The 15,043-nt window shown below is 36.8% G+C and overlaps 1 protein-coding gene across 1 annotated transcript in view; it reads right to left on the bottom strand.

Annotated features, from left to right (window-relative positions):
• Positions 1-15,043, bottom strand: part of LOC122536710 — a 45,204-nt gene that overhangs the window by 8,597 nt on the left and 21,564 nt on the right. The window contains exon 2 of the mRNA XM_043669286.1: positions 2,858-2,955. Within this exon, the coding sequence (XP_043525221.1) occupies positions 2,858-2,955 (98 nt within the window). The remainder of the gene's footprint in view (positions 1-2,857; positions 2,956-15,043) is intronic.

Raw genomic sequence — 15,043 nt, 5'->3', positions numbered from 1 at the left:
GTTGAAATGAAAAAAAATATAGAGTAGGATAATGCGAACGCGGAGCTTCATTCTTGAGAACATCAAGTTCGAACGCACTTTGGCTGCACGTGCATTTGATTACGTCTGGTGCGCTCCCCATAGACGCGTCGTTAATTATACATCAAAACGATTGCCAATTTCTAACGTTGATGAATGGAAATGTCATCGGATATTTTCGTTCTGTTGAAACGCACACGTACGTGTGCATAGCATGCAAATTTAGATCGTCGTTCAAATATAACTTTGGTGTATCCTATTGAAAGTGTTCACGCGTGGAGAGACATTTCAGAGGACTAATCTAACAGCGTAAATTAAAATCGACTCGTGTCGCACAAACGGTTTGCCCCCCCCCCTCCCCCCTCCTTCGATCGAACAATTTAGTTACAATATTCTGATAATTATAGTATCGTAATGAGTAAATTGTTCTATCGACTGGTGGTTTTAAACCCTTGACATACAGTGACGTTGCTAGGAATTAGTTAGATATGAGTCGTCACAGAGTAACTTAGCCAAGGATATATAAGATATAAGAGCGTCAAGAAGGACTCACGGTCAGTTTTAGTCAGCATTAGCAACACTTCCTACATCAAGTAAATTTCGGAGTGAAAAAAAGTCTCCTTTTGTTTGAATAAAAGTTCTGTAAAATTCTGTATAGTGTAATTTATAGACTTACAACGTAACAATGTCTGGGAAATGTTACGCGTTTTCTAAGCACAAGTCGACAAAGACGTTCGCAAGTTAATACGTAATACAAAGACGAAAGAAATATTTTTCTACATGCTCGATATGACAAGTAGTGTAAAAATGATCTTTCGTCCGAGTTTACGCAAATGTTGAAACGAAAAATAAACATCATCGTTTGGTCGTATCGAGTTTCATTTAATTCGTACGTCAAAGGATCGATCACTGAATCCACGATTGTCTGCAAAAGTTCAATCCTTTCGAGAAAAACGAAGCAAAAAAAAACTTTCACTCGGCGCGAGCACGAATTTCTCGAAAACGGAGCTTCCTGAAGACCACCAAGGAACACATCATCCACCTCTTTCCATTCATTTTTTAATACAGAACCCACTTGGATTATACCACTTGCTGCTCGTTCTCGCGTGTACAGCACGCCGCGCAACGTTTGAAATATCGCATCTATCGTCTCTCTGCGGCACTGCTCTTATACCCCGCGCGTCATCGACAGAGAGAACAATGCCGTGTACGTTTGCCAACTTCAAAGAGGAAAAAAAGAAAAAGAAGGAAAAAAAATGAAAAAGAGAGAGAGACGACGAAAAAGAAAGACCGAAAGAAAGAAAGAAAGAAAGAAAGAAAGAAACTCGGAAACTTCCGGCTGGGAAGTTGCAGCTTGTACTGAACAATGAAAGTTTCGATCGGCGAAACGCCTGAAAAATGCAACAGCAGCGAGGATCGAGGCTTCCTTAATTTCGTATTCCGCGGTGGCTACGCGGCGCACGGGTGTCATTACGTGTCTGCCAATAGCCACGCTGTCGTAAATCACTTATGGCTTTTGTGTGCTATCGCGTGCAAAGCCAAGGAAGCAGCAGCTGCACGAATTCCCAGGCTCTTTCTCTGATCCGCGCGCGCGACGGGGTTGGTAGCTGCCCCGATAGCTGCCGGCTACGTATGCAACTTGCAGACAAAAGGAGAAGAGCCCGAGGAGAGAAGCTGAAAGGGCTGATGAGCAGGTGCCGGCTCGACTTCAATCGTTTTACGGCTCTTCTTGCCCCCCCCCCCAATCCCACCCCTCACCCTTTTTTCTTCACCTTCTCTGCCCTCAACACTTTCTTCCTTGTCCTCTTCGTCTACTCCATCCTTTTGTTTTCGGTCGCGCGATTTAATAAACTTATTCGAGTCGGGGCACTCTTTTTTCTTTTTTTTTTTTTTCTTTTTTTCGGATTAGCCTCGCAAACCAGTCTTTTTTAATATTAATTCCCTTGGAACTCGAAGAAGAGAGTGGGGTAGAAAGAAAAGGAAAGAAAAGGAACTGTAATAAGGTGACTTGGCAAAGGGTACAAAGACCTCCAGTCAGAATTTCTCCGGATGATTGTTCTTATGTTCCACTTACGCCCCGTTGTAATTAACTTTCGCCTTTACCGCGGACTCTAGTTTAATATCGCTGCTCCGAAAGGGCACTTGTACCCCCCGCTTCTCTTTTATTCTTGTCGCGGTTCTTGGCGATTTTGATTTTCGTTCGCATTCAGCGACGTGACTCGTCAGCGAGGTCAGAGATTTTCATGTTTGCCTTTCGCAAGTTAAATTAGAATCGAATCGGTTTCTATACTTGCAATTTCCGTGTAATTTGTAACTGCTATTGTAAATAATATTGAATAATTTCCTCCAATGTGTATCAACACCAGAAACTACCGGCGCGTTGAAACGTAAAATTTCCATCAGAAAAAAATGAAAAACGAAAGCACATGAAAAATAAAAAAATAAAGTGCACGAGCTTCTATTTCATTCAAAATCTCTAAAATAAAAATATACTGTTCTACAATCTGTGAAATATCCAACAAAAATTGTAAATTGGTCATTTTGACCATTTTGGTAATTCTAGTGTTAAGTGCTAGTGTAAACCATACACTCGTATCTGCATAAATTAATTATAAATACAATATATAATTACAAAGTATATAATATAAAATAATGTATATATAAAATAAGTATATATAAAATAATAAACACAATTCGTTGTATCATGCATATATAATAGACGGTAACCAAAAAAATTGAATCAGTGTATTCGAGTGATGAATACAATGATAACGCGTTAAAGAGGCGCGACAGGAAATTGTTTCTCAATTAATTATGGTACAAGATGTGTCTCACTTACGCGTGACATTGGTTCTGCAAGAAGTTAAATTCCTCTTTGATCCTATCGCAGGATTCTCCGACTGTGAATTTAATTTGCTGTCCAGGTTGCGGCGGTCCCTGCAATAAATCCACCACAGAGAAACATTAATAATCCAGCGGTTAAATTAATGATCTTGTTATTTCTTTATTGTCTTCGATTTCTTAAAGCACGCGTCTGGCAGATGTTCATCGAACACTCCGCGATACTGGTAACATTGTGCTACGAATACCCGAAATACATATGTCATTTGCCCCAACCGCGTAAACAAAGCTCGCGGCTGTCACGAGACGATTTTAATCGCCACAATCTTTCACTCTTGCTGGCAAATGATCTCGCGCTAATTTTTCTCCGATATTTACGGCATCTCGTTTGCTCGGTGAATTTCGAAAAATTATTCAGAGTCAAGTGTTTATTCGTTTTGGAACGATGGCAATTTAACAAAGTGATCGTTTCGAAATAAATGACACACTCGGGTCTGAATAATTTTGAAGAATTGATTAACAAATTAACCGTGTCTGAGTTATCTTTGTAATAACAGAAACAGAGTTGTTCGTAAGTATAAAAGACGAAAATTTCATTTCTCGCAAAATAATTCAACATTTTTCCTTTAATATTACGCGGTGTATCCGTTTAGCTTATAAATTTTATGAAACGTAACTATAAAGTTACAGGTATATTTTAATTGGCAAAGTTGGGGCTGATTTCGTATGTTGCAAGTTAAACACCAAAAAATAGTTATCGGATTTCACAGTAATAAACTAGGGCTTAATTCCGCGAAAGTAGCGGAATATAGCGGTTGGAATATCTAACTAAAACGTGTGTGGTATCACATTATAACGCAACAGCACGTAAAACACGGGCAAACTTTGCAGTCTAAACTTTGCCCCCATTAATCGTTATGCGCGTGTTATGCGAAAACTACCGGACGGAGGATCGCGTATTATTAGACCTTTTCTTCTATCGATACCGATGAGAAATAAATTTTGCCCGGTAACCTAAAATTGTACAATACTGTTTCCAAGTGTGTCGTTACAGTCTCCGTGTATTTTGAAATCAAAAAACCATTGTAACCCAATGCTAAAAATCTCTCTTTCCCTCGCCATCGAAACAATTGCAGTTTCATTTATCAAACCACGCGAGACAAATCCTCGTTAAACGCCATTGATATTCATCAAGTCTTCGATTCTTCTTCGAAGGAGAATCGGCCAAGGTTCGGTACGGAGAATTTGATTCGTTTCAAAGGAGAGCGAATAAGAAAGAGAAAATTAAAAGAGAAGACGAGAACAAGGAGGATTTAAAAAAAGTAAAAGAGAATTTAGATACGTGTGAATACGTGTCTACGTTGACGTTTTTATTATCGCGCATGAATAATTGGACATCTAGTTACGGTTCAATAAAAAAAAGTTGACATTTTTTCTCCTTAATTTTATGTATATATATATATATATACAATTTTATATGTTTTATATATATATATATAAAATAAAATAAATTTTATGTATAAAATTATATATTTATAAAATAAAATAATTTTATATATAAAATTTATTTCATTTCATATATTATATATATATATATATATATATATATATATATATATATAAAATAAAATAAATTTTATATATAATATTATATATGTATATATAATTTAATATATTTGACAATTAACTTTCCTATAGTTAATATCAATTGGTGTAAATAAGAAAAAGCAGCAATTAAAAGTGAAAATTAATTTTAGTGAGTATATATATATACACACACACACAATGTTCATTTCTAAGAAATTATTGACACTTTAAACTTTATGTAAATTTTTTGTAACATTCATTTCTAAGAAGTGGTTGACATTTTATAAACTTTATGTAAATTCTTGTGACTAAATCAATCCCTGTAGTATTTCAATATTGAATATACTTAAAAATGCCCGCCAAAATTAATTTTCACTTTTAACTGCAGCTTTCTTATTTACACCAATTGATATTAACTGTAGAAAAGTTAATTGTCGAATATTAAATTATATTTAGTAAAAATTATATTTATATTGTATCTAATTTAATAATAATTAATAATTATAATTATATTTATGTTTAATAAAATTAAATTAAGGAAGCTCATTTTATATATTTGCAATAATTTAAAATACAATGAGACTAGCCGCGACGCGAAAATAAGCGAGGAAGAAGTCGTCCGATAGAAAAACAGATAAAATTGAAAGAACAACTTCAGTACAAACGAGCCAACGTGCCATTCTCAAAATCAATCGACGATCTGTCAAATTAAAAAAACAAAAATGTTTCTTTCGCCAAGAAGAACTGTGACTCATCCTCACCTGTTGTTGTTCTCCACCTGTGGTCGCCAATTTGTCGAAAAAAAAGGGTGGTGGAGAGGAGAAAGAAAATAGAGAAGGCGACGGAAGCCGAGCATAGCGCGCGACGTGAATACGCATCAATGCCCGCCGGTGAATAATTAATTTCACACAGCTGTTCACCGGCGAAGGAGCACCGCGAATGGATGCAGGAAGTAATGCGTTAGCCGATTTGCGGGGGCTTGGCGAAGAAAAGGGGGGAATCAAACAGGCGTAGCAAGAGGAGGCCAGGCGGGGCGAGACGATCTCGCGCGGCACCGTTTGTTTCGCTCCGTCTGGCATACAGTAAACAGCGAAAGACACCTAAACGCCATCGGCAATCACGCACGCGTGGATAAACCCGCAATGTTGTAACTCGTAACGTAACGCAACGCGATAACAAGATTTCGCTGGCAGGTGGTTTTCGACCGGCTGTTCTCCAGGGAATCCGCGATTCCGAGCGATTCACCCACCACCACACCGCCGCTCGAGGAAATTCCCTCCGTTGTTGTTTCGAAAGACCGACGATTTACGACGTTGCCTCTCGCTCCGCGATCCACGGTAACGTGCACCGAGACTGCTTGTTGACAAGGATTTTCGACCCCCGGTCTTAGGACAAGTTATTGATCAAAATTTAAATTAAAGTTAATTAGCCAGTAATTTTTAGCAGATTGATGTAATGGTAATTATTGTAAGAGTTGGCAAGGTAATTGTAGTAGATTTCAATGCATAACATTTTGTTTCAGTAAGGTAAATCATGTCGCGTTACTGTATTTGTAAGCTTGAGAGAGAAAATCGAAATTGAAATTGTTTTTGCCTTTATGTTTCGATTTTTGAAGAACAATATAGACAGGTATATCGGCAGCTCAGTTAGTTATGAAGTTAAAAATTATTAAATACAAATCACTTGCAGATAGATGGATTTTAATTCCTCGGGATAGATATAATATACTAGAAATGCTAACTCGACTCCAATACGGTTGAAAATAGAATAAAACTGATTGAATGGTTTTTGATACTTTAAAAGAAGATTTTTGAATTATATATATATACATATATATATATATATATATATATATACATATATATATATATGTATATGTATATATATATAGTAGAGTTATAATATGTATATAATAGGTATATAATATAGTATAGCTATAATATAGTACAATTATAATATAGTATAGCTATAATATAGTACAATTATAATATAGTATAGCTATAATATAGTATAATTATAATATAGTATAACTATAATACAATATAGCTATAATACAGTATATAATACAGTATAGCTATAATATAGTATAATTATAATACAGTATAGCTATAATATAATATAATTAAAATATAGCATAGCTATAATATACTATATAATATAGTATAATTATAATCAGTATAGCTATAATATAGTATAATTATAATACCGTATAGCTATAATATAATATAATTATAATACAGTATAGCTATAATATAGTATATAATATAGCTATAACATAGTGTATAATATAGTATAGTCATATATATAGTATAATTTTTATTTTATTTGTTTAGTTTATTAAAATCGATCTGCACACATATGACTTGCACGTGTTCCATTCATTTTACTTAAATTACTTAAACCATCGTCGTTCATTTTTTTAAATTTGTGCGAAAGCGTCAAAACGCGGCAAAAACTTTTTCCCTAGAAGAATTTCGACAGACAGATCCGAAACATTTTTTCCAGAAAATTATTCGCATTTGTACATCCTCGCGTCGATTCTGAATTTCTGCCGCTGAAAGAGAAATATTGTATCTGCTCTGGAAACGATTCTGGAGGTGATCCCGAGCGCGAAAAATATGACGAAAGTTTCGAACCGGATTTTCGGGGAGGGGGACAACACTGTTGACACGGGGCCTTCCTGCGGTAACTCGAACGTGATTTCGAACGTTATTGGGGATAGGCAAAGGAACGTTTGAGATAATATAGAAAGGAGAAATGTGTGTTATGCGCGAGGAATATGTAGAGCCCGTTCGATCGATCGTGGGCTGGATAGATGGTTCGTGGCTCGAACGAGTTTTCATGCACCGGTGGAGACTTGCAAATCATAGGTTTTAAGTTTTCTAGCGATCGCTGGTGTATACACAGCGTATCGATTTTTCGAAAGTTCCACCGCGCGAAATTCGCGGTGAAACTCGTTTTCCGTAGGCAGTTGTCTGGAAGATGGATTAAACGAAACGGTCGTGTAATTTCGTTGCCTAACGCTACGCACTGTATGAATTATACGAGAATTTTGTACTCGGACAAAGTTGTATAATTTCCTTGATTCTACTGTGAGATATGACTCTTAAATATCTACTCTGTTATATTCCCTGTCGTAACTGATTTCATTTTTTTTTTTTTTTTCTTTCGCTTCTTTCGTGCTTTTTATCAAAACACGTCGAGCATATTATGGAAATGTAAAGAACGAGTTCAATCAGTTATTCTACAGATAACTTTCGAAGGTCAGAATAATTTTTGATTCTTTTACTCCGAAGTTTCCATATTTGGTGTTAGGTAAGGCTATATCGCAGAACATGATGTGTGTTATAAACTAAAATGTGTTCGTATCACGAAGCGGGGAATAATATTCCAAATGCGGAATAATTCGCGGCCAGGGATTTACTAGAAATTTTATATTTATTAATATCCAATATTAGCATATAATATTAATAATTAATATTTAATACCATTAATATATTTATTAATGCACGTTATCCTTTGTACTCTGATATTTCATTATAATCAATTAATACTAATAGAGAATGATAAATATTTAAACCGGGACAAATTACGAACGATTTGATGAACTACGGACGATCGGTGGTATAGGCTTTGATAATACGAGCCGAATACGTGCGATCTACAATCGCGATGCAAATGTGTTAAACCGATTCCACCATTCTACGTTCCAACTTTCACAGTTAACCAACTTTCCAGCCATTCGTACATCCTTTCCAATAATCTCTAACGTCTATCGTACATTCTCGAGTAATATCTAAAATTAGAAAGATTAAAAACCACCGGAGAACGATCAAACATTTTCCAAAACAACCGAAAGTCTCAATTTTCCAATTATCCTTGTCGCCACCACATTCGTTCGCCAATCAACTTTCCAGCTACTCGTATCCTTTCTAATAATTTCTAACGTTTCACACAGGGTGGAACGGCCTTTTGCATTGAATGAAATTTCTATTTCCTTTGTCTTGTAAGTTTATGATTATCCTTTGATTGTCAGTTTGTGGCATTATAAATTTATGTGTATTTTTACAAATATATATATATATATTCTTTTTTAGATTATATTAGATTGTACTAATTATATTATATTTAAGATCATATTATATATAATTATATTTAGATCATATATTATACATAATGGATGCATATTCTTTTTAAATTATATTACACTAGATTATATTATATTTAAGATGTAGGTCATATTATATATAATGGATGCAATAAATTATATTGTATACAATATATCAAGATGTAACATCAAATATATTATATTTAAAATGTAGAGCGATTACATTTAAAATGTAATAATTCTTCCAAAGAAAAAGTGGGCCCATCACTCTTCGACTCAGCCTATATATAATTCTTCAACAATTTTGAAAATCAAAAGACAACGAAAAGAATCCCAATCTTATCGCTATCGACTGACCAACTTTCCAGCGACTCGTGTCCATTCTGACGATCTCCAACGTTTCATATCCTCTCTCCGATCATTTCCAACGTTCAAAGTCAAACGAAAAACATCGTGCAAAATAATTCCGCAATTCCGCAACTCGTACAGCGAAATTCGACAAAACTGACGGAACATTTACATGCCGGTAGGTGCACAGCAGGCAAGCACATACGGAGAGAGAGAGAGAGAGAGAGAGAGCAGGTCTTATTCGTTAGGTTGGCCGGCATGCGCACACGATTACACGGGCGTACAGTCGAGAGACCGGGTATAGTCAACACGATCTCGACTGACTGCAGCGGCTCGTAGAGAGAGAGCAAGTGTTAATTACATGTTTGCGGTGTCCACGAGGATTACACGCTACAACCGAAACTATGAACTTGCGAGTCTCTCTCTCTCTCTCTCTCTCTCTCTCTCTCTCTCTCTCTCTCTCTCTTTCTCTCTCGTATACACGTGTGTGCGTGCAAGTGCACGTGGATATATCCCATCGACGTTGCACGTGTGGCCTAAAGAGAGGTATAGAAGGAGGGAGAGAGGGTGTCCGGTTAACTACATTCGCAGTTATCCTGCCTACGCAAGCGTTGTCCTTCGACCGACCTGTAGATCGTGTCGGATACGCTCCCCTACAAGCAGAGTCACGTTAGCCGATGAGAGAGTATCTCTCTGTTGAACCGATGGAAATCGATCGACAAAGACAAAACCGTGAAGAGACCGGCTGTCTACGGTTGCTACGCGATGACGAACTGGCCGACTCCGATCGTTGTAAATTTTTTAACATTCAACCCGTTGCGCTGGCAACTGGCACGCGGACCATAACGAGCGACCGAACCGTATACAATAACTCGTCGCTTTCTTTTTCTTTTGAACTCGTCGGTACATCACTGGATGGAAATTATTGAAAAGTAATAAACTTATCATTTGTTTTGCCTAGGTTACATTTAATATAATTGTACAAATCGTATATAAATATATATATCTATATATTTCTTATATATTGTAGTATCAATAGTAGGTTTAACCCCTTGCGCGCTTGTAACTGGTTGCACGGACCATAACGAGTGATCGAACCGTATACAATAATTCGTCGCTTTCTTTTTCTTTTGAACTCGTCGGTACATCACTGGATGGAAATTATTGAATCGTATAATTATATATATATATATATATGTATATATATATTTATAATCGTATAATTATATATATATATATTTCTTTTTTCTTATATATTGTAGCATCAATAGTAGTTTAACTCCTTGCGCGCTGGCAACTGGTTGCGCGGACCATAACGAGTGACCGAACCGGTATATACAATAATTCGTCGCTTTCTTTTTCTTTTGAACTCGTCGCTATATCAATAGATGGAAATCATTAAGAAGTAATAAACTTCGTTTTCTCTGGGTTACATTTAATATAATTGTACAAATCGTATAATTATATATTTCTTATATATTGTAGCATCAATACTAGGTTTAACCCCTTGCGCGTTGGCAACTGGTTGCGCAGACCATAACGAGTGATCGAACCGGTATATACAATAATTCGTCGCTTTCTTTTACTTTTGAACTCGTCGGTATGATATCGCTGGATGGAAATGATCAAAAAGTAATAAACTTATCGTTTGTTTTGCCTGGGTTACATTTAAATATACTTAAAACTGAGAAAATGCTGCAATTTGGTACAAAAAAATTCTCGACGTGCGTGGCACGTCATTTCAGCGCAAGAAGTTAAAATATATGTATGTTTCAATGACACATTTTGTTGTAACGTAGTATCAATTTCGAAACAGGTAAACTCGAGGAAAGTAGGATTAACTATGAGAAAAGAAAAAAAAGAAAATAAAAGAAATCTAAATGATCGAACCTAAAATCACTCGCCATATAGTATTTATCCCTGTTCTTCCTTTCAAACTCAACGATTTAAAAAAAAAACAATCCTCGATATCCAATCGCGAAATGATTTATCATACAAATGTGCATGAAACAAGAGCAGACATCGCGAAACGATCGTAAGGAAGCTGGACAAAAAGATAAAATAAGCAAAGCGTTCTGGGAGCAGCGGAGACTATCGGCGAACAAACGAGTGACAGATAGTAGATTCCAAGGTGCTATCTAGTATTTGAGATAAGAAGTATTCTTAAAGATTAACTTGCAACAGTAACTCATCTTTCTGTATTTTTAAATTTACAACGATGATTAGTGCGACTATCGAATGATTCCAACAAGATATCGCAAAATGAAAGATTCGAAACGATTGCGTAGCATTGAGATTATATACATCGAAGCAAATTCATATATACAAAATATAAGATATAGAATACTACAATTCACTATCTGTTCATTTCGAAAGAAACTACGAATTATCCCGAAATTAAGTTTAATGATATTCTTTTCAGATATTAATCAAACCTACATCCGAACGTAACGTGCAATTAACAAAGGTAACGAATATTTTCCATAAATACCAGCAGTTTTCGTTTACCATCACTTTACGTGCGTAACGAACGCGAATCAGATTACCGGATAATGCCCACCCCTCCCCCCCTTGGAAAAGTAAACGCGAAACGAACACTCTTTAATCGCATCAATTATTCCGCGTAGAAGTTGCTTGCTACTCATCAATCTCCCAGGGTCGTTCATCGTGGAGAATCGGTGCCGATCGCTCGATAATTTGCGAAACTCCTTCCTTTGATTACTCCGCTCCGATGAAAAGGAAACAAAAAAAAGAAAAAAAAAAAAAGAAAAAAAAGAAAGGTCGCTGATTAATCAGCGTCTGTATCTACCGGGCCGTGGTAGCCGCGGTAAGTTCCCTCCCCGAGTGAAGTATGTATTCTCGAGATGCTCCGTGAAGCGTCGAGGAGCACCATCGTGGAAACAAGAAGAAGGAAGAAGGCTAGACCCCTCGGAGTTATCTCGGGTTAAGCTAGAAGTGCATCGGGTACCTCCTGACCTCGATCACAATCGAGCCGTTGTAATCGAATGAACCGAGGGAGCTTGGCGCTTTCTCTCTTTCTCTCTGTCTCCTCTCCTCTCTTCGTTGTTCTATTCAGCTGTCGACCAACTGAATCGATCGCGGAATTCGTCGAGTCTCTTTGTGCCAGCATTCTTGCGGTTCCCTTCGCGCTTTTCCGCTTGTGGCTCCTTTATCCCCGAGGAGGGAAGAAGCTCGATCGTCAGCTCCCGATGAAATATTAAATGGTGAACGCGAAATCAAGGTTCTCCCTTGCACGAAAGCTTGCGGACGAAAGTTCTTCTTTTTCTTCCTGACATTGGAATTATTTGCAAAAAAAAAAAAAAAAAAAAAAGAAAGCTTTTACCCTATTGTATCAAATTTTCTACTTTTATCAAAAAAATTATAAAATCAAAAAAATTATATACATATATATATATATACATATATTCTTCAAGCGTATATCTAATATCTAAAAACGAAAGAAATTTATACGATTTGACATATAACGAAACTTAATATATAAAAATCATGTGCAACTATATCCGACTGCTTTCTTAAATTCCCTCGCGGTATTTTAATGGTACAATTTTGAACAAACTCTCACACAGCTTGTTTAAAATTCGTAGAACCAGAAGAGGTAAAAAAACTAAACGCGAGATGCCTTTGATTCATAAAATCCGTCTACGATCTCCATTCTACATCGTGCAGCAATTTCACGAAAGCTTCGGAGTGTCATCTCGTTAAGTTCCATTCGCGGTATTGCCAAGCCACCGACTCCTTATGTCACGGATTTATGTCGTGATTTTGCGCACGCACACGATGTTGTAATTAATTTGTAGAAACCGTTGGTTTGTCTTTGTCAAACATCTTACCGTCTTCAATAGCAGCGATCAACACAGAGGCTATATCACGCGCAGCGTTCCCTACGCAGCTTGTTGCAGCAGTTTAAACGGTTCTTAACGCAAGCGGCACTTTGCGGCTTTCAGAGCGTTTCGGCTAATGCGCTAAAATGCACTTCGTTACGCTGTGCACCGCAATGCAAACCGGCCAGCACACACCGTGCATTCACTCTACACCCGCTGCGGTGGAAATAACGTATAGTTGCCGACGCGCCCGGAGATTTTCGCCATTCGCCACGGGGGAGGGATTTGTCCCAGGAGGCAAACGTCGCGATAAACTTACGTCGTGAACGTGAAAACGTCTCACGTGGCAACCAGGCAGAAATTCGAATACAATTCGCGGAAGAAACGTTCGCGGAAATCCGTAATAGAGGAATCCATAACAGAATCGCGAGAAGAGTAGGTGTCATTTGAGAAAAGCAATATGGATAATCTCAGTACAGAGGACATGTCCAACGTGTAATGTTAGTGGGTGATCTTTCGAAATGAAATATTCATTAATTTAACTCTTACTTAGTGTCTCAATTAGAGTAGACGTGTCGTTGTAATAGATTTCATCAGAATTACCTTTTTGTATATCAGGTTATCTCACAATCGGAGTGTATATAGATATAAATATGTAGAGATGTTGTGTGTAGATTTCATCGGGATTTGAAACTTTTTTTATGTTAAAATGTATATCAGAATATGATCTACATATATATATATATATATATATATATATATAATATATAGATATAAATCAGAGTATATGCAAATATAAATATATGTGGATTGTGCATAGATTTCATCAGAATTTGAAACTTTTTGTATGTTAAAATATATATCAGAATATATATATATATATATATATATATATATATGCAAATATAAATATATGTGGATTGTGCACAGATTTCATCAGAATTTGAAACTTTTGTGCAACCAAAAATTCGTCAATCTATTTAGACATTGCAACGATTCATCCACCTTCCAAAATCAACATTTAAAATTACACCGAATAGAAATATTGTTTTTTCCTTTCTAGGTAAATATACCCGTAAATCTAGGCAAATACAAGTAATAACACTTTCGCTGCAAATAAGAAACACTCGATCGATACCGATCAAATTTCAACATTTATCAATCGGACACCCGGCAGACTCGACACCTTTGTCGGATCAATTTTGGAAGCGGCTTATCAGAGAATACACTTTTTATAGCTCGGCAACTCCGATATTACGAGTTTTTATCGGCATGGAAACATTTTCAGCTACGGTTATCTCGTCCAATCGATATCCAATAAATTTCATTTACCAGCGATAGGGACTTTCGTTTCGTTTCGTTTCGAGTTTCCCTTAGCCGAGACTTCACTCCCGCGCGGCAACGAAGGAGGAGCATTTCTCTAACGCGGCGAAAGCATTTCTCTCGCACGACGAAAAGTTTCTCCCCAGGCGACTACTAGTCGCGGGAAATTTTTAAGACACTTCACCGCGCGCGTCCTATCCTACGTCCGCTCGTATGAAATACACCGCGTAAAATGTGGAACGCGCGGCGAGTCATATTTTCCCTCCGGTGCACGCTCCACCCGTCAGTCCCCATGAAACTTGTCGCGCTAGATAAAAACGCGATAAACAGCGTCTGACACGAAATAGCAATGATGTCACTGACTATTTATTTTCTCGCAGATCCCGATCCTCGCTTGAACGGAACTGTAAATCTTTCTGCGTTTGGGGCTCGAACAGGTTTCCAATGGCACGCGAGAAATCGTTTTATCGGGCAGAACTGGATCAAGCCTGGCGCGACGATCAACAGACGCGTGGAAGGAAACCGGCGGCTCGTTTTATCATCGATCTCGGCTACAAACGCAATAGCACCGGTCTCCATTTATTTTCGTTTCAATAATTTTTATTTCAAAGAGCTGCTAGCTTTTTTTTTCATCATTTGTATTTATTTTCCGGTAATCTGATGCACGAGGGGACAAACATTACAGTGTGTGTATAACAAGTGGTTCGAGCTTGTTTGATAAAATTATGTTTTTTCAACCCATCCGACACTGTTCCATACGCGATGGAAAAATTGTTTTCACCGTCGGTCGAAGTTATGCGTATGAGCAATGTAAAGATATATTCTACCCCTATTTGTAAAGGGATAATAGAAAACAAAAATAAATTGATTAAAAAAAAAAATAAATAAAACGTGCGTTCTGTTTAATACGTCTCGCAGTGAAATCTTTATTTTTATGTTTTTTTTATTTTTATTTTTTTTTTTTTTTTTTTTTTTT

Source organism: Frieseomelitta varia, unplaced genomic scaffold, assembly GCF_011392965.1.
Source record: "Frieseomelitta varia isolate USP_RPSP 00005682 unplaced genomic scaffold, Fvar_1.2 scaffold_867, whole genome shotgun sequence".
In the NCBI taxonomy this organism is placed as follows: Eukaryota; Metazoa; Arthropoda; class Insecta; order Hymenoptera; family Apidae; genus Frieseomelitta; species Frieseomelitta varia.
This window is presented reverse-complemented; position numbering and strand designations above follow the sequence as displayed.